The following is a 19,904-nucleotide window of genomic DNA, read 5'->3' as shown; positions in this document are numbered from 1 at the left end:
TGCCTTGGTCTGTATTTTCATGGCGATGATGAGGTCAGACTCACTATGCAACAGTACGTCTTTGATGTACTTCTTTGACTATTTTCTGTCCTTTTTCTTATATAAGATCTACTTTTTCACCAGAAAATATATCGCATGTTAAGACTAAAAATGTAGTTTTCTTCTAATCATTTGTCAAATGTGAGTATCTCTTGCTCCTCAAAATACATTCAAAGAAAATTGAAAATATACTTTGAAATAATTGCCTTTTAATCTTTCATAGGTGTTTGGTCCAAAGTTTTTTGTGATTTATAATCAATTTTTTTTTTTTTCCAAAAATGGATTTTGTAATATATAATTGCCCGCCTCTGATGTACAGTGTTGGTTCTCAATGTTTTGGTATAATTTGGTATAAATAGTCTGAAATATACTGTATCTTACTGCGTGGGGAAATCTGAATCACTACCCAGGTCCAATTGAGATCAGTCACGTGACAAAACCAATCACTTGGGAACTTGAAATGTAATGTATCCATCATATTTTGTTCACGACACCCGAACTGGTCATCTGTGATAAACATGCGGTGTGAACCATGAGTTTATGTCTGGGAGAATATTGCGCCACATGAGCTCAGGTCGGCTCAGCAGATTTGGGTGGTGACACAGGGGGTCTGAAGGCGAACAGTAGCTGGGGAACTTGTTGAAGAGTTTCACGTAGACAGCAGGGCTCGAGATGGAGAGTGTGTACTCACAGGTAAGGGCTCCGGAGGCTGGTCTAGACGGAGGGTGGAGGACAGCATGGACGGACTGATGGGGAAGCTGGGGCTGCTGGGATTGCGGCTCTTGCGGCGAGAGCGTCTGGTGGAGTCCCGCCGGCTCTCTCTCCCCAGACCTTCAGGTTCCTCCTCGATCACAAGGATCTTATCGTCGCTGAGGTAACGCAGCAGGGAGTTGTCGGAGTCTGTCGCGGCGACAAGTGGGAGACGGCGGCGGTTAGAGGACAGCGAGGATGGAGGACAGCGAGGAAGCCCACAGAGAGCAGGAGAGCCATATCATTGTGGAGAAATCCACAGCCAAAATAGATGAATACACCATTCCAGATAAAAAAAGTGTCTGGAAGCTGTATTAACTGATATGGATCCGGCTGCAGGGGCCTGACTGCTAATCTGCTGGCAATGATTACGCTGATTCGTAGAGAAGGGCTGCCAGTGGCAGCGCCTTCTTCTGCTCCCTGTGGACAGAGAAGCCTCATTTGCTTATTAGCCACATACATATTGGTGAAAAAGCAGGGCTTGGGACGGACGGACGGACGGACTGACGGCCGGCCCTGGAGAGGCAGGGAGAGGAGTCAGAGCCCATATAGTGCTTTAATGTTATTCATAGAGTTTCAGATGGCAGACTCCAAGATGCGCCGTGGAATACAGATGAAGTCCAGCTGCAAAACGGTTGAGCAGGTCAAAGAGAGGCAGCCTCATTTCCCCAGAGCTTGTATAAATGCAATTTCCTGGCATTTATGTTTGTTTGTCACAGATCCAGATACATACCTGGCAGATATGTATCCCCACACAAGCAAAGCACCACGTCAGACCAGGCGATGAGCTGAAATGCGTATGAAGCGAAGCGAGTGTTTGGCAGTGTGCGCACCCCTGTCGTGCTTGAGTGTGTGTACCTCGGCTCCCTCTCTTGCCCATGCTGGGTTCCTTGGCCTCGGCCATCCAGTTATATTCGGGTGGCATGGAAACGGGTCTGTGGTCACCTGGAACGACCAATTTTGTGCAATCAGAGAGTCGGGAGGACAGGTGAGACAGCTGGTGAGGTGGACAGGTGAGAGGGAGACAAGGTGTGTGTGTGTGTGTGTGTGTGTGTGTCCGCTGGTGAGGGGGACAGACGCCTGGGACGATTTGAAAAAAGGACAGTGACGGACAGGATTTCAACCAAATCAACAGCATCCATCCATTTCCCTCCACCTATCGAGGTCACGGGGGGCAGCAGCCCATCCAGGCTACTAAGGGCAAGAGGCAGGGTGCACAATGAGGGGGGGTCCCCAGCTCACCGCGAGGCTCAAAGGGAATTACCCAACAACCTTCTTGCTGTGAGGCTGCAGCACAAACCACCATGCCACTGTGCAGCCTTGCTACATTATTGAAAATGAAAACTGTGTTATGAACCACCAAATTGTTTGAATCTGCCTCAAAAATTCCAGGACCCCCAAAATGCAATTATTTGAGGACTGTACGTGCATTAGATTTTTTTCACCAAAACTGTTAAACATGAAGATGAATGTTGACTTGAAGTATGACATGAATTATGGTTGTTCTGAAGACTGGGGGAAGCTTGGGTCACCCTAAGCAGATGGACGGCCAGCTCGGAGGGTGGGGTCCCTTGAACGATGGCAACCCAAGGGCCGCATGACCGTGTTTGCCTTAGGCCCCAGAATACATCCCTGAGCAAGGCTTCTGTGTGTTGTGTGGCTGTGGTCTTCATGCCATGGTTGAGGAGTGTCTTGCACCCCTTCTGACACGGTGGGGGTGAGGACAGTGTGTCTGGACCGAACCCACTGAATGTAATTTGGTGTCGCCGGCGAACACAGGCAGAGCCGTGGCGTGCACACAGAACAACAAGCTGATGGTGAGGACCACACTCAACGGAACATGCCGCCTGCTCTTCTCGCAGCAGCATCACAGCCAGCTCTTACCGTGGGTGGGCGTCTTATCCCGTCGCCGCACGCCTGTGTTCCGACCCCTGTCGTAGTCTGGCCCCGGTGGTCCGTCCCCTTCCAACAGAGAGAAGAACTGGCCGCTGTCCTGGTCCAGGTAGTAGCTGACTGCCTCTGACCCTTTGGAGCCAGACTGAGAGCTGACACTGTAGCGGCTGATGTCATCACATGACATCAAACCCATTTCCTCCCTGGAGGGTCGACAGTAGGGCGTCAGCAGCTGGGTCGGAGCATGAATACGTGATGCGCTCAGTTGCATGTCTGACCTGGTGCTGTAGAGGCCAGAGACTGGGGACAGGATGTACACGTCCTGCATGCTTTGAGCATCCATTTTGGACATTCCTAAGGTCCCGCCGGGGGTCGGGGAGGTGCTGGTCGGGCTTGTGGGGACCGGCTGAGTAAAAAAACAAAAAAACAAATAGCTCAGAATTGTAGATTTGTTTCTCTTGTCTTTCCATATTCTGAGGCAATAAAAGGGAATCGGGATTTACACGAGTCAGAAAGGAGTGAATCGGCCACTGTAGGATTCCTTTACTCTGCAACGGTGCCATTTCCACCTGAATCCATCACCTGAAGTGGGAACTTTGGGCGAGTTCACCATCTAAACGCTCCATTGAAAAGCAGTTTGCAATGTCAATGAGGCACTGATGCTCCTGTGGCTGCGCAGCTCTCACCCTCATGCTCAAGATACACGCGACAAAACAGTAACAGAGTAGTGTTGATACGCCATCTCTGCTAGAAAGGGCTCTTTCTCATTCATCCAAGGTTTGGCAAAAATAGATTTCTATTTAATACCAAGACTTTCGGTTGCATTACAAGAGACAACAATGCTGTTTCATCTTTAGTAGGCACGCGCTACACCAACGCAGCAAGCCCTAGTCAGCCGCTACGTAAACTGGGGTTGGCGGTGCAGTACCTCGCAGTACTGAAGACAGAGAGTTGTATTTGACCTGCGGTCTCTGCTGAAGCGCTGCCCTCAGTACATCGCACTGACACAGCCAGACAGTGGCTGCACAGTTACAGGTTGAGGAGGGAAGTGTGTAGAGTAGTCGCAGCATTAGTCGTAGCAGTAATATCAGTAGCTGCTTTAGTTTTATTCACAGTACAAGGAGGAGCATCTCAGGGAGTATTAGCAGTAGTAGCCGTGGAGTAGTAGTGCTGTCGTGTTTGCTGCAGTAAATGTAGTTTGTAGTAGGAGACCACATATGATGTTTATTCACAAATTTCTTATTCTCCTGATTTGGAATTTAAAAGTACCATTTGTGCTTTTGTGTGAAAGAACATGGTGCTATTGCCATTCTAAGACCATTCTGAACGACAGAAAACTCTTGTGATATGACAGTTTTTGTATCTAAACCCATTCCTTGAATGAAACACTGAGTGGCCATCGGAGTACGTCAGCGGTCACGTGATCCAGGAGGCAGCAGCAGCAGCGCCGGCGCTGGTGTCACCAGTGCCACGTCGCTGTCCTCACCATGGTTGAGTGCTGCTTCCTGATTCTCATGGGGAACAATGGCGTGTTCCCACAGCTTGAACGGCATCGAAGCATCTTCTGCCTCGGATTTGCTTCTCGTGCTCTTACTAGTCATTTAATGTTGCGTCTCCTGTCAAATCGACTAGTTTCTTTATACTGTCATTTTGTTTCAAGCGGCTTCACGCTCACGCACACACCCAGGTTCTGCATGTCTGTTCCCATGACAACCGTTCTCTCATCTCCACTTCGCTGCTCCATTCTTCCAGCCGTACTCTCTTCCAGGGGGAAGCCAGTGTGGTCTTCTCCGCGAGCATGACTCAAGGACACCCGTGTTCATTTGTCATCCAGTCTACCGTGATGGCAGGATGCCTCGCTTATGATGTCACCACAACGTGGTCCGCATTTTAAATGCGTCACATTCGTTCTCTGCTGGAACATTCAGGGTGACAAAGGCGAAGCCGGTGCCAGGGAGCTTTGCAGATTCTTGAGTTCTGATGGAGAGGTGGATAGAGAACCCAACCAGAGGATGTCCTCTCGTGACGATAACGTCCTCCTGACATCGCGCCATCCGCCGAGCTGAGTTCACTTCTTATTTCCAACTTGGGAATTATAAGTGAGGGATGGCGAGAGACGGGGTGACGGTGGGAAAGCCAGACTGGGGGCAGCACCGGTGCCGACTGTAAATAGTCTCCTAGTGATTACAGCCCAGCGGGAGAGAGTGGGTGTGAGTGGAGGGAGATGGGACAAATTCCAGTCTGTTAAAACAGCACTTCAACCATTTTAACTTTCAACACCCACGGATGGAGCGCCACGGCACGGCGACACGCTTGACTGGGCCCAACTCAGAATAGAGCTTTAGAAGATATCACATCAATATCTGGGCTGCAGTGTCCAGTCACGTCTGGCAGCTGACAAACGTCTGGCATGCCAGCCAGACTTTGTCTTTTTTTGTGCGACTAAAAACCTGAACCATACCCATAGTTTCAGAGACAACATCTGACACCCAAAGTACAGTTAAGGTCAGTGGTGTGGCACTCTCTTCAACTGTTGCGGTACCTTATGGGTGTTATGGGCGATCGAATGAGCTCCACCTTAAATCGTGAAAAGTAGCTGTGTAGTTCAGTCTGTACAGTCCAACCTGAGCGGCTTCTAAAAAAGCTTTGGTTTTCAATTATACATGACGTCAGGATGAGCAGCGCTTTCGGATGATAACTCCCCAGCCAAGTTTAAAAATCAGAGTAGAATGAAATATTTAACGAAAACCGAAAGCTAGTGACGAAAACACGACTTTTACATTGTGGAGTGAGAGGCTTGGCGCAGCTGCGGCGTCAACAACCTCATCCAGCAGCCCACTACTTGGTTTAAGAGGTGAGGAGCGTTGAAAACTGGAGGGATGTGTTGCTCATTCACGCATCATTGCCACAGCTGCTAAATGGGCTTCATACGTAAAGCTTTGGTTCATTACCATGAAGCACAAGTCAGTATACTGACTTCTCGGGTCTTGGGTCACGGGGGCAGCAGCAAGTGCAAAGAGGCCCACACATCCTCCACTTTTCAGTGCGAGTCGGCTCCAGGTCAATCACTAAAATAAAGCACTAAAATAAGAGTAAGTATTTGGTAAATATTTAAGTTTCAGGATTTGTCAGAAGTGGACTTGAACTTAAAGCAGCACATCAGTTTCCAAGTTTCAGAGACAACATCTGACACCCAACACACAGTTAAGGTCAGTGGTGTGGCACACACTCTCAAACAGCGTCAACTGTTGCGGTACGTTATGGGTGTGAAGCGTTACTCAAGGTAATATCCCTGGTGATGGAAGAAGTCAGGTAATATAGGCGCCGCATGTTACCGGGGACGTGACCAGTGAAGTGGACCCAGACATGGCCTCCACTCAGGCACCAACCACGTCCCTATACACACACACACACACACACACACACACACACACACACACACACACACACACACACACACACACACACACACACACACACACACACACACATATATATATATCCCACTCCGGATCACATACATGCAAGTAGCAGATAAAGTCCACAACAGATCGGCCATCACTCAGCAGAATCAGCAAAACTGCCAGGGAGGATTTGAGGCGGAGATAAATTGTTTCCATCGCAGATCTCATTCTAATCCCGCTGATTATTTGCCAGACTGCTGAAACTTCACAGCCGTGCGCTCGGTGTGTGGGGGCGTGTGAGTCCAGTGTGTGTCCAAGGCCTTGCTCCCGGAGTGCACTGACCCACTTCCTTGGCTTCCCAGAGGAGCGGCGGCGCTGCTAACACAGGGCACGTGTGCCAGCGCCAGCAACACACTTCTCTGACACGTACAGATGGACGGAGCAAGCGCTTTGAGCCGCACACACACACACACACACGCCGGCCGTTCAGCAGCAGCAGGATATTTTGGATTCAGCGAATTATCTCCTGCATTTTGTGTGAAGCGGCTCTGGTTCGGGAGCCAGTGAAGCTGCCGGTAGCTGCTGATGAATAATTAAGAGATCCAGTCTCACTCGGAGAGAACAAATCTAAACGTCTTCTTTCTTCTCTTCTGCCAAAGTTATTCTGTGTCTCAGCGGCCCATCACGCCGGGGGGCTGGCAGGACCGGACCCGCTCAGCCACACAGCAAATGAAAGGGCGCGGCTGAGGGAGGCACGACGGACGGTGGAAGTACCGTGAAGACATGTTCAGAATTCAGAAGTCCATCTCTCCGTCGGAACACTTTCAGAACCAAGCGTTACTTTAGATTCAAGGAAACACAACACGCCACAGGAAGACATGATATTGACGTCAGATTTGACTTGATAATAATGGATGGAATGAAAATGAATACTGCTCATGGCTATGAAAAAGGGAAATTCTGAAACTGCACTCTTGATCTTTTTTCGGAAACATGACAACCGTTTCTTTTGCAGTAAGAAATAAACGTGAGAGTCTGCACTGGACTTGTGCAGGTACATATGTTTCCTCTGGTCTCGCCCTCCTCATTCTTACTATATATAAAACAATACATGAGTATATACACCAGCTGAAACCTAAAAAATATGTCTTGAAATGAAAGGTAATAGGAAATAAATCTCTTTGAAATGCCATAGACCAACAAGAAAAAGTTACATTTCTCGCAACACGAAACTATGTATCAAAGAAGACAATCATAAAAATGGGAAATGAGTGGGTAATAATGATAAATATATATGTAAGTCTGAAATAAAAAGAAAGAATTTTTTGTCATCTTAAAGCCCAAACAGGAAATAACCTGTGCTTGGACTGGATCTTAGAGGAATCTGAGCTGACCACAACAGTTGCCTCTGTTAAGGAGGGTTTTACAACATGAAAACTTATGAACTGATTTTCAGGAAAATGAAATGGAACACACTAACTAGGGGGCCATTCTGATCACCGTCTGGACCAAGGAATTTCTCATTTTTATTTCTTATTCATGTACCAGATCCGTGCAACACAGTAACAGTTCCAGCCTGAGAAAATATAGGGATTTCAATAGACTATTCAAAGGGAGAAACGAAAGGGGGTTAATGCATTCATATATTTATGCAGAGATGTTTTCAGGAATATTCTCGGACCTCAGAAACAGAAGTAGGACAGACGGGGTAAAAACACAACAGGAGGTAAAGCCAGAGCGACGAGTCAAGGCCGCAGCGAAATACCCATGAAGCATGTAAATGAATGAGCTGCTGGTTTTCGGTCAAAAATAGCTGCTGTGAAAATCAAGGGGCTGACAAGACGGTCGCCTCTCCTCCGAGGTGTGAGAGACGGTCCTGCTAGAACCTCCCCTGCACGGCCTGCTGGGCCTCATATTTGCTGTTTACGGCAGGAAGAACGCGGAGAGGATTGAAGGTCAGAACGTTTCAGTTTATCCATTAAAAATCACCACTTTTGAGCTTGTTTGGGTCAAAATGTGTCCAGATTCATATCTATTATCCTTGTTTTTGACTTGGACATGTAGACACCTCTCATCTCAACAGGTCATCCATGAAACCATCAGAACAACTGTAGGTTTTCTCTTGACTCTATGCAGTGTAGGTCTATGCAGGTGTGTAACGACAGCCAAACGCTAGCTGCAGCTAAAGAGACACGTTCTCAGCACAAGGTGCCACGTCAGGCTGCCAGGTTCTAACTAGCACAGCAGGAAGTCGCCGCAGACTTCTCCAGATTAAATTTCACTTCTTAAGCACGGCGGCTCGGTTACACTGATCCTTGAGCCGGGATCAGCGTGAGGCGCTTTTGCGGGTCGAGCCGAGGACAAACTGGCGCTGAGGCCGGTGTTTACCTGCAGGCCCAGAGGTTTCCAGCGGACGTTCCTGAGCAGAGCCGGAGTGGAGCTCAAAGTGTTCTGGGGTCTCTTCTTTAAGGTGAGGATGACGCCGCAGGGATCCTCTCGCAGAGCGTTGACCAGGTTCTTCAGCTGCCAGCCCACCTACACAGCACACGCACAGCTGGAGAATCATCCGCAGCAGCTACAGCACGTCCTCAAGGGGATCTGAATAGGTGTTTCAGTCACACCCCGTCCCAAACCATCTGACTCAAATGGACTTTGTCTTTGAGTTGGACAACAAGACTTTATGCTGTCATCCTTCTGTGTGCCTTTGTTGTCCACCTCGTATTATTTGTGGATAAATATACATTGGACCAGCACCAACCTGAACCAACGGTCTTTTTATTTTCAAATATAGATTTTAGTATTTATTGACTTATATAAAAAAACATTTTCAATAATAAACAAATGTGTATTTTCTGAAATTACGGTTTTACTGTTATTAATATTTTTGCTAGTGTTATTTGTGAGTACATATAGATTTTCTTCAAAGACACTTTTAATATACTTTTAATTGAACTTTAATTAGATTGGGTTAGGGTTAGGCTAATGAAATTTTCATCATTATAATTCATAAATCATATCATTCATTTTTTTCAGATGGACATTTTCAGCTTGGACATTTTCCTCAACATGCTGTTATTTTTTTACATTAAAATAATAATGATAACTTCTTAATAATTACGATAATGATGATCATTTTTTTCTATCATTGTCCCAATTTTTCCCACAAGAAATTTGCCAGTCACCACTGTTCAGGTGTAAATTCCAGACCCGAGTAGGAAACAGTTTTGTATTTGAAGCAGAAAGTGAACCCAGTGCTGAGTGGCAAGAGTTTCCTCACGCTCCTGTCCAGTTTGGCTCCGGAGCGAAACACGACAGTCGTCAGGACAATCGATTGGATACACTGGCCTCAGAGAGGCGAGTGTCCGCAGAGGCAGGCACTACAGTGTAAGCACACACACACACAGACAGACACAGCGCTGTGACCTTGCTGTGACACGATGACCAGCGTGTGTCAGCCTTCAGCATCTTCCCTGGTCACGCAGCAACAGAATTCATGACATTTGTGGCCCACTCTCTTCTGGGCCAACAGCACACACATAAGCTGCCGTCCCTGCTACTGGCACATAGATCCACATGTGACGACTCTTAAACGACTGCTAGGTCTAAGATTGTAATTCAAAATGTACTTATCGTGACTGTCAGTATATAACTGTAGATAAAACAGGGAAAACACTGACGGAGATTAAGAAGCTTGGATCTAAATATGTGTCGCAGGAAGGCTTGACTTACTTTACTGACTTACTAAGCCAATAATAAGTCAAGAAGACAACACAAAGAGAGTAGCATCAAAGGTGCGACACAATAACTTGCCTTGGTCGCAGTCTTCTTTTTTCCCATCAGTCTTACAAACAAGTCCTCCAGTCCCGCGCATCCTTTCTCGTCAGACCTGTCCTCATCGTGTCCTCCTTCACCACATGCTTGAAGCCCATTGGTTGTTCCTCTTCCTCCTCTTCCCCTTCATCCTGGTAGCTCCAGCATCCTTTGTCTCCACTCTCCACCAGTTCAAACGATCTGACCCTTCTTCACTCTTCATGTCTGACTTCTGACTTGTTCCACCCTGCCTGCACTCACCTCTTCAACTCAACCCATTGAACCAGGAATTGACTTCAGCACCCCGCAAAAGGCCTATTCATGTTCGGTCTTCCACAGGTCTTCCGTATGCGGAGATCTGTCTGTGCTCTGCCTTCATTTCCTCCCTATTTCTGCACATTTCCACAAAGCTTACAGATACAGACCAACCGGTGCAGTACCACCTGAAACCATGGGGGGCAGTGCTGCTGTTACTACCCGATACGTAGCTCTAATGAGACAGGAAGAAGACATAACAATGGTGGAAACTCTCTGTCCTCCAGTGGCCATATATTTAACCTACCTTTCCTCTTTTGTGCCAGAGCTACATGATCAACACTGACTCCACAGCCGCCATGTTGGTTTGGAGTTTGTTGGTGGATCTATTGGTGACCAGCAGTACCAACGGTCACATTAATATTTGAAACGGACAGGTACAATTTCGTACGTGAAGGGAACATAAATGGGCCTTAAGACCTACTGGTTTGTTTGCTACCAAAATGAAAGACCACTTCCAAATATGGCTTCCATTACACACAAGTTCAATCTCGGGTGAAGCGTGCAATCTTTAGCTTAGCTTAGCAACCGTCTTCATAAATATTCACGACCCTCAGACTGATGAATCCGGACCCAAGTGGACCACATGTGGCGATGTGTAACAGGAAGCACACAGCCCGGACCGGGGCGGGTTGCTAACCGATCTCTTATGCTAATACACCGAAGCAAACAGAGAGAGGCTGACCCAAAAATAACAACAGAGCGTAAACTGCTGCTGGAGAGATTTTCCGCCCCCGAGGGGCTTCATTATTTTCCCAGATGCTATTACCTCCACATAATTATGTTGCTTCTTCAAACAATCACTTTGTTATTGGAGTAAATTCTACATTTTACCTCAAAAGAGTGGCGCAGCTAAAAACAACTCTCATGCATAGACATGAATGGGCCTGTTAGCAACACGGCTCCGTCCCACATGGCGTAATAGGATTTGATTTTATATTGGCGCTGATTTAATTCTCAATACACCACAGCCTCTGCAGATCAACTTATCTGATGTGATGTCGACAGAGTTTGCTGCAGGAGTCTATTAATGTTTCATCGCCGGCAGTTCAATTTCGGATTGAAATTGACAGAAGACCTCCTTCCTCTGTTCTCCACACATCCCTGCGCTATTTATTTTCCCTCTCTCCTCGTCCCACTTAACTTCATCCATTCCTCTCGCAGGTTTCAGCGCAGACTCCCCCCTCTCCGATTGTTTCCCCCGAACCTTTATCTCCCAGTGCTTATCGGCTCCCCCAGGGTGAGGGATCACAGTGGTGAGGGTCTCGCTGAGGGGGTAATGACAGGTTGCTGCTGAGATCTCGGTGCACTCTCACAACTGAGGGGGGAGGGAGGGGGATAACACACGGCACCCTCATGTGTCAATCAGCAACTCCCCAGCACATGTATGTGCAGGATCGCTGTGGTGCACTTCCTGTTATTCTCTACACTCGTGCCAAATGCTTCGCTTCTGTAACTTGACGTTCATTTTTAATAACCTCATGACTGTGTCCTGTTGTTGCTTTATTTTGTTAGTTCTCTCCCAGTACTTTTCCTGGCTGGACCATGGCAAACTTTTCGGCCAGCATTTCTAACTGTTTTTTGTACTACTTCTGTAGATATTCATCCTTCCTCATGAATCCCTCTTTAGTGAGACTGACTTTTGGTCCACTTCAGGCCACCGTAGATCAAGCTACTTGCGCTACCTGCTTGAGCTGATACGAGTCTGTCTCTGTTGCACTTTTGCTGCTTTCCCTCATTTCTTGTGCTGGAAGTTTCTATACTACTGAAATTAACCACTTGTGTGGTGGGACCAAATGACCCTGCAAATAACACACCAAATGTTTGAAAACAATGTGGGTTTTTTGGGGAAAAAAAAGCAAGCTGTCTGTCATTGACTGTCAGAGGTGTGCCCCTAATCCGACATTCCAAAAAGCAAATATATAGATAAATACAAACTGAGTGCACATTTTAGCAACAGAAATAACTGTGCCATGAATATGTGTTGTAAAAACACGTTTTCAGCGCTTAAAGGCCCATTGATGCTCAACGTTACCTAACAAGTACCACCTGAAACCATGGGGGGCAGTGTTGCTGTTACTACCCGAAACATAGCTCTAGTGAGACAGGAAGAAGACACAACAATGGTGGAAAGTCTGCGTCCTCCAGTGGCATTTAACCGACCACCGTCTCCTACAACGCTGCCTCTGTTTCCTCCAGACTTGTTTCCGGCCTCTCTGACTTGTTGGTCCCATGGAGGACCAAGGCATGGTCCATGCATCGAATTGTCCACTTTGCATTTATGCCAAACAATCACCATGGTGTTGAATCACCCAAATCAAAATGGCTGCTCATGTTTGCAGCCCCCTCCGGTGTGATGAGTCCAAGCCAGGATTTGCTCTGGAAGTGGAGCACGAGTTCACATCCCAAATGAGTCGCCACCTTTCTGAGGATTTCCCTCTGACAACGAGAGCAAATTCCAGACAGACTCGGCAGGCAGTCGGAGATCTGGGAGCTCATGGTCGACACAGCAACATGGGCTTGTGGTGGTTCAACCCCAAGAGACTCAGCGATGGGGTTAGACAAGAGTGCACTTACCACCGTCTGGTGATTGACTTGGATCACCTCATCACCCGCGTGGATCTTTTTGCACTGGTCTGCTGGGGACTGCAGGCAGGATGGCACTGTTACCACTTGGAACAACAACTAGCGATGTTTGATCATACTAACGTTCTCTGTGGTTCCAGTGATGACGTGGAGACCATCGTATGTTGACTTGATGTACATCCCCTGAAACACACACACACACACGCACGCACGTATTCAGGATGTCAACTCAGCCCAGATGCACTCATCTATATGTGAATTTGACCTCATGCAGCAACAGACCTGAAGTCTTTGTTTGGCCTAGCAACATGGCTAACACAAAGTGTTGCAGAAACAATATTTCTTGTGCATTTTTAAACACTAAAATTTAGGCCTGGAACTTGAGATTCATTTCAACTAATCAGAGAAAAAAATTTCAGACAAAGTTTCAAGTTTTCTGAGCTTCAATTCAAAGTGCAGTGGTAGAACGTGTCATCACCAAAAGAGTCGCAATGAAGGAGATTTTTGTTGATGGAGGGAATTGTGCATGCGCCACTGGAGCCTTGTTCCCGGACGTTTCGTCTCATGTGCGCAGATACACTGAAATTTGGTCAAACTAATGTCAAAAATTGAAATGCGATTCATCGAGATTATGAATTATGGAGGACTGTAAACCAGTGGTCCCCAACCCCCGGGCCAGGGACCGGTACCGGACCGAGGATCAATTGGTACCGGGCCGCACAAGAATTAACTAATTGTTGTGTCTGAGTTTGAATGAGTTTTGAAAATCCTCTTATTTTGAAAATGTCCAGATTCTTTTGGTGAAGCCTCAGCCAGTGACTTTGAAGAAGAAGACAGTCTTCTGTCCTGCTAACAGACAATAGCAGGAGTCCTACTAAATGTGGATGTATCCATGTGGGTGAGTCCCACGGGCCAAGCACACAATCATGCAGAGGCCTTATGTGGCGCTTCAAAGTGGCAACTTCATACCCCCGGGCCACGTTCAAATGGTCAAGCATAGACCGGTGCGCCGTGACTAAAAGCTTGGTGACAACAAGGACTAAAAACTACAGTGCAATTAGACTGTCAGCATCTGTGTTGTCTTTACTCCACAGAAATGCCACCAAATGTTCCTTTCTCATCTGGATTGACAGCAAAGTAAGATGGACTTCCATCTGTTTCATGTCACGGCTGAGGAGGCAACAAAGCTAAACATAAAAAGCTGCCATTCACCTGTTCAAAACCATGTCAAACTCAAATAGCAACAAAAAAGATCCACATTAGAGCAGGACAGTTCTAGTCAAGTCAGACTGAGATTTGAAACTCCGAAGGGAGACAGGATTCGGCTGCTGATGTTTACCAGTCCTTCGCTGGGCATGATGCTGGTGAGGTGGACCACTTCCAGATGAGCCGACTGTGAGACCAACGAGTCGGACGACAGAGAGATGATGTGGTCACAAATCCCTGCGAGGGTCTTGCACTGCAGCAGAAAGAACCTTCTTTTAGCTGTGACCTCGCTGGAGGAGGTGAAACCAAAAATCATTTCATCAGATTGTTGCATATCGCCACTTTCATCAGCGGAGCTCCCAAACTGCTTCCTGTCAGCGAGAGTCCAGAGGCGACGCACGCACACACACGCTCGCGTCGATGACTGCCAGCCCTGAGCAGCCATCTCTCCCAAACACAGCAGAGTTTATCATCATGTTAGTTTTGCCCTCGCATCATCCGCAGCGTTTATCGGCTCCGCTTCTGATCGCATCAGCACGAGCGGGCCAAAAATGTAAGAGCTTCACCTTGACTTTAGTTTCATCACCTTGAGTGTTTTTCAGTCTTCTTTGTCATGCACGTGTGTTAATTTATCATCAGCAGCATCTCCTCTAATCCCAGCTGACTGGCTGCTGTGGGCTCAGAGGCGCCTGCTTATCCTGCCGCATCGCATCACTGCGAGTCACACACACACACACACTCACACACGCCATCTTTGTGGGGACCTCTCATTGCCATAACCCTTTCCCCAGCCTCCCACCCTAACCCTAACCACCCAAACACCAGGAGGCTGAACCAAGCAGAGACATAATAACAATGACCCAGGCGTTCTGAAGTTTACATCCGCAAACTGGGGCTTAACCTTGTGGGGTCCGGCAAAAGGGCCCCACAAGAGGATGTTTTTCCCAAAATTGGAACTCACAGTACAGACATGTGGGACAGACATGCTTGAACGCACACAAAATTACTTTATTTAATGACGATTATTTTACTTTAATCTCTTCATTTTATTTGACACTTTGATGAAAATACATTTGTATATCCAATTTTATGACACTCATTTGTTGCACTCATTATACACACTCCTGATTTAATTGTTGCAGTGTGTAAACAAAGTAAATAATTACTTGTCATAGTAGTAGTCATAGTGGCAGTAGTAGTGGTTGTTTCTGATGGCATTGTCACTCTCAGTGTTATTAGCAGAACTGACAGGTGCACTATTAGAACGGTGCCAGCAGAAGTAGCCGTCATCGTCGCAGTACTGCCGCAGAAGGAGGAAGAGGAGGAATAGAACTACTGTGAAAGTCATCATACACAAAGTAGTGGAAGTAGTGCTTGTAGAAGTAGCAGAGGAAGTGGTCGTCATCGTGTCATATTGCATGGTGGTTATATTTGAGATACTCCCATTTAAGTTGCGTTGACACTTTGTGATTCATGTTTTATTCCTGTACTTGCTTTCTTCTCATTTCCAAATCGAACTCATTACACGGCACCTGGGACTTGGCCTTAGTGCCCACGCTGCAAACATGCTCGCTGGGATCGGAACCCTTGACCTCCAACACACACGCACACACACACACACACACACACACCGTCACGGCCGCCACTTTGAATATATCCACGTAACATCCTGCTAAAGCGTCCCAGCGAAGGGTAAAGTGAGCGCCCTCCCTTGATGGAGCTGTATCAGTGTTGGTCCGAAAACAATCGTCATGGAGGAGCAGAAAGGAATGAAAGTGAAGTAAGAGAGATGTATTACATCTAATCCGGCCTTCAGAGCCATAAATAGTCCCTGGCTGGATTAAACAGTAAGCGACAATGGTGCCACTCTGCTTGTTCTCCTCTTTGATCACTGGACTAATGGTCTTGACCTGGGATTAACAGGGACCAGGAGACCACACGCTGCTCCCAAAAGTGCCAGTGACCTTTCCGATCCGCTTGTGACGGGCAGATTATAGGGAACTTTTGCTCATGTGGCTGACTGGCGTGAGATTTAAGAGCAGTCAAACAGAGAGGCAGACGTAGCCGGCTGCCAAATGGATTAAGCTTCACACTTCACACCCTCCCTCGCGCCCACTCACTCCCCTGCTTCCACCCTCATTACACCTTTCCTCTCATCTACCAGCACATAGCTGCGGCGCCCTGTGGGTCCTGGCACCGGGCCTTCCTGCAACACGCACGCACGCACGCACGCACACACACACACTCTCTCCATTGGCAAACCACCACAGCCAGACCACTGAACACAACGGTCTGAATAAATAAGGTGAGAATCTGCACTTCAGTCACTGTTGCGCACATGACAGTCAGTGTTTGAAATATTACATGGTATTTAACACTAGGTACCGCACATGTTAAGCCTCAGTATCCCCACCTATACAGCTATTCGTGAAACTATTTTGAGTAAATGTGACATCAAATTTCACTTAAAATTAGCAATATTTCTGTTTTTTTACTGAGCATTTTGATGTTCAAAATCAACCTGTTCCGCTGATTGAATATATTCTCCTTCTTTTACACAAAAAATGCATTCAGATTGTCGTATATTTTGCTCATTTCTACTTTTGTACTTCACCATTTTTACCTATTTTTAAACTTATTTTTAAAATTAGCATAATAACCACCTAAATTATATACTATTTTATGTTCACACATTTTTTCTTTTTCTTTTTTTTTTTTACAATACCGGTGAAAAATTTGTTTTAAATATTGATGTTGAGTAAATAAATATAAAATATTGATATTTTGAAGCCACCATGAATGTCATGTCATGAGCTTCATCGGTGCCAAACAGACACAGCCTTTTTGTTGCCAGCATGGAAGCTTATAATATGTTTGTGAAACAGGGTGGTGAAACTCGGTCACTAACTTAAAGGAAAAGTAGAGAGTCAGGAGGAGCGGAGAGATTTGGGGATATGAAGGAGAGTCCAGGAAGAAAAAGGGTTGAAACAAGTGAAAACACCCAACTAGGACAGCGTTATGCAATTCTCGTCCTCATGCATTCATGCACGTAAACACAGATACACACTTCACGCTCCATCACACACACACAGACTCATACGTGTTCATAGCTGATCTCCCTTCTTTCTCTTTCGCACACACACACACGCGCTCGTCCATCTGATGGCTGCAGGCCGTCGTCTAAAGGAGAGCGGGTTCGCCATGTGCCCTGCATTATTGAGCAGGAGATGACAAACCAACAAATACCAGCGTGGTTACAGCAGGAGGCCCTCAGTGTGAGGACTGTGACCGAACCACGGAGCACAATGCAAGAATACACGTGATCGTCACAGATACTGTGGTTGGATGGATGGATGGATGGATGGATGGATGGATGGATGGATGGATGAATGGGTGGCTGGTGGATAGATAGATAGATAGATAGATAGATAGATAGATAGATAGATAGATAGATAGATAGATAGAAACATAGTTTAAACAAACAAAGCCAACGAATATTTCAAATTGCAAAAGAGATTATGTCGACTGAATAACAGGAACAATTATTGGCTAATGTGGAGCAGCAGAACATCCAACCCAGTCTCAAGACGGTCTGTGGCCCGTCTTACTGGATTCTAATCAAAAGCGCCGACCACACTGTCTCATTGTGAACAGTTTTTATGGACTAATAACTCGGTCCAACAGGGAAATCTATTCTTCCAATATATTATTTATTATTCACAAACGTGACAGTGGATTTGCCATAAATATCCCGCCTCCCGTAGCAGCCACTGAAGTTAGACTTCAGCATGATGGAAGGACGAAACTGCTGTGAGACATAACCAACACACGACTAATGGTTGAAACTCACCACATGGAGGATCTTGTTTTCGGTCTCATACACAGTGCAGTCCTGGAAGAGGAAAGATGAAGGTGAAAAGGTGTGTTATGTTCCGTCTGTGCTGATCCAAAAACAACCATAATGGTGCATCAGTGAAGGCCTCCAGCAGCCTCATCTCAGCCCTGCACATTTCCATATTCATGCTCTGAATCCTTGATCCTGGCCGCTGAAGTTAATGCTGCGTCTCAGGTTTAGAAAGCCATCCACTCTAATTTGAACGTAGCAGATTGTTATTTAACGATAGCTGATAGTCCATCTAGTTCTGGGAAGGCGGCCCAGTGAGTCCTGCAGCTCTGCTCTTCACTCATCCGTCTGAAGCTGAAGGCTCCAGGGTTGGGCCCCCTCTGCCTCCCCGTGTCCTCCGCTCTCGTGGTGCTCCTCCTCTGCATCTCCAGCGGTCTCCCTCCAACACTGTGTCTGCTCTCAGTCCAAACCATGCCTCACGTTCTCACCGCTGCCTCTGACTCACACACCGGACAACAAACTGTTTCTATGCATAAGTCATTGATGACACACACAATTGGTCATTTTTAGGAATTCATTTTCTTTTATTCCCACCATTTTAAGTAGCTGTTTTCCCTCCTAACACGATCCAGAACAGAACAAATGATTCATCTCTTGTTTCAGAGTTATTAGCGACAGTAGAGTATTACTGGAATTGAACTGCAACACATCACACCACCTTTACATCACTTTTGCATGACCCTCACCAAAATGAAAACTAACTCTGTTTGGTTTGATTGGAGCTTGTTACACGTCTAGCTACACATGACGTGGCATGGCAAAATGACTGAAGTAAGATGATCATAATAATCGCTACCGAACAATATAATACAATACAATGACTGGCTGATAGCACAGTACGGTTCGATGGAGTTCGAGCCTACATTTATTTTTTATTATTTCCTTTTTCTCTCTCTCTCTGATCTCATTGTGTTATTTTGGTGACAAGCATGGTGTTTGTGTAAGAAAGGTCCTTTGCCGTTTGTTTGGTTATTTTTTAAATGAATGCTTTGCAATACTGCTCTTCAGCAAAAAGACAGTTAAACTTTACTGTAAGTTACATCCAGTTAAATAGAGTAAAAATAAATACATTTACTTAATTTTTTCTAATAAACAAAAAGTATTGTTAGATCACATGTTAATGTTTTGGCCCCAGTATTATGACAAGATATTCAGCAAATATCTTCCAATATGTATGATGTTTTTAGAGACACTATAAATGAAATATGCGTAAAATGACATGACATAATATCATTTATTATTATTCAATATTAGAGATAAATATAACCATAAATAATAATATAATTGAAGAATCTCATTTCGTGGCGAAATGACACTTTTTCCCATTTGTCTCCTTGTTTTATAATATTTTATCAACCACATTTCGGTTCAGTTTCAGATGCTTTTTCTTCTTCTGTGGCTGAGGAAACTTGGCGTCTAGCTTGGGCTATCCACCATGCACTCTCTTCTTCGCCTCGTGCACCACTCCCAGAGCACTTTCTGAGGCAGCGTTTACACCACGACCGTCAAAGTGACGCTGAGCGACGAGGTATGACACCAAGCCAATCGTCCCACAGCCGTTCCACAGCCACACTCTATAGGTCAACATGCTCCACTCAGATCCGTGGCCAGCTGAGGTGCGGTTGTTTACATGATGGATTGTGTTACACAATCAGTGTACGCTTCTGTGTGTGCGCGCGCGCGATCACGTGTGTGTTGCTGCACCTGTTGTACAATGGTTGTCAGCTCGAGGCAGAGTTGCACAATGTTGTTCTTCAGTAATGAATATTCTGTCACGCTGGCGAATGGAGACCTGAAAGAGAGAAGAAGCCAGAGAGCAGATCACATTCACGGACTGAAGCAGCTCCTCCTTATTAACAGCCTTTTTCACTCATCTATTTATGCGTCCCAGCGCCCTTATATCGCCTGTGCTACTTTCCAGCAGATTCCTTCATGTTAAAAATTAGATGAGAAAAGTGCAGGGAAAACTGACCTATTTCTTCCACTGTCTTACAAAA

At 46.2% G+C, this 19,904-nt stretch overlaps 1 protein-coding gene across 4 annotated transcripts in view; it reads right to left on the bottom strand.

Moving 5' to 3' along the window:
• si:ch211-26b3.4 (connector enhancer of kinase suppressor of ras 2) overlaps positions 1 to 19,904 on the bottom strand; it is a 60,404-nt gene that overhangs the window by 13,556 nt on the left and 26,944 nt on the right. For 3 of the 4 annotated variants that reach the window (XR_008416151.1, XM_053879957.1, XM_053879959.1), the window contains exons 4-13: positions 19,612 to 19,699; positions 17,854 to 17,895; positions 14,137 to 14,256; positions 12,921 to 12,980; positions 12,789 to 12,857; positions 8,475 to 8,621; positions 2,961 to 3,088; positions 2,674 to 2,885; positions 1,648 to 1,734; positions 731 to 939 (exon numbers count right to left, since the gene is read on the bottom strand). Coding sequence is in view for 3 of the 4 variants with exons in the window: in XM_053879957.1 (XP_053735932.1) it covers positions 731 to 939; positions 1,648 to 1,734; positions 2,674 to 2,885; positions 2,961 to 3,088; positions 8,475 to 8,621; positions 12,789 to 12,857; positions 12,921 to 12,980; positions 14,137 to 14,256; positions 17,854 to 17,895; positions 19,612 to 19,699 (1,162 nt within the window). In the remaining variant the exon portion in view is untranslated. The remainder of the gene's footprint in view (positions 1 to 730; positions 940 to 1,647; positions 1,735 to 2,673; positions 2,886 to 2,960; positions 3,089 to 8,474; positions 8,622 to 12,788; positions 12,858 to 12,920; positions 12,981 to 14,136; positions 14,257 to 17,853; positions 17,896 to 19,611; positions 19,700 to 19,904) is intronic. The other variant, XM_053879958.1, reaches the window with a different exon arrangement.

The sequence above is a fragment of the Synchiropus splendidus genome, chromosome 11 (genome assembly GCF_027744825.2).
Source record: "Synchiropus splendidus isolate RoL2022-P1 chromosome 11, RoL_Sspl_1.0, whole genome shotgun sequence".
Classification (NCBI taxonomy): domain Eukaryota; kingdom Metazoa; phylum Chordata; class Actinopteri; order Syngnathiformes; family Callionymidae; genus Synchiropus; species Synchiropus splendidus.
Note: the sequence above shows the minus strand (reverse complement) of the source record. Positions and strands in the feature narration are given on the sequence as shown.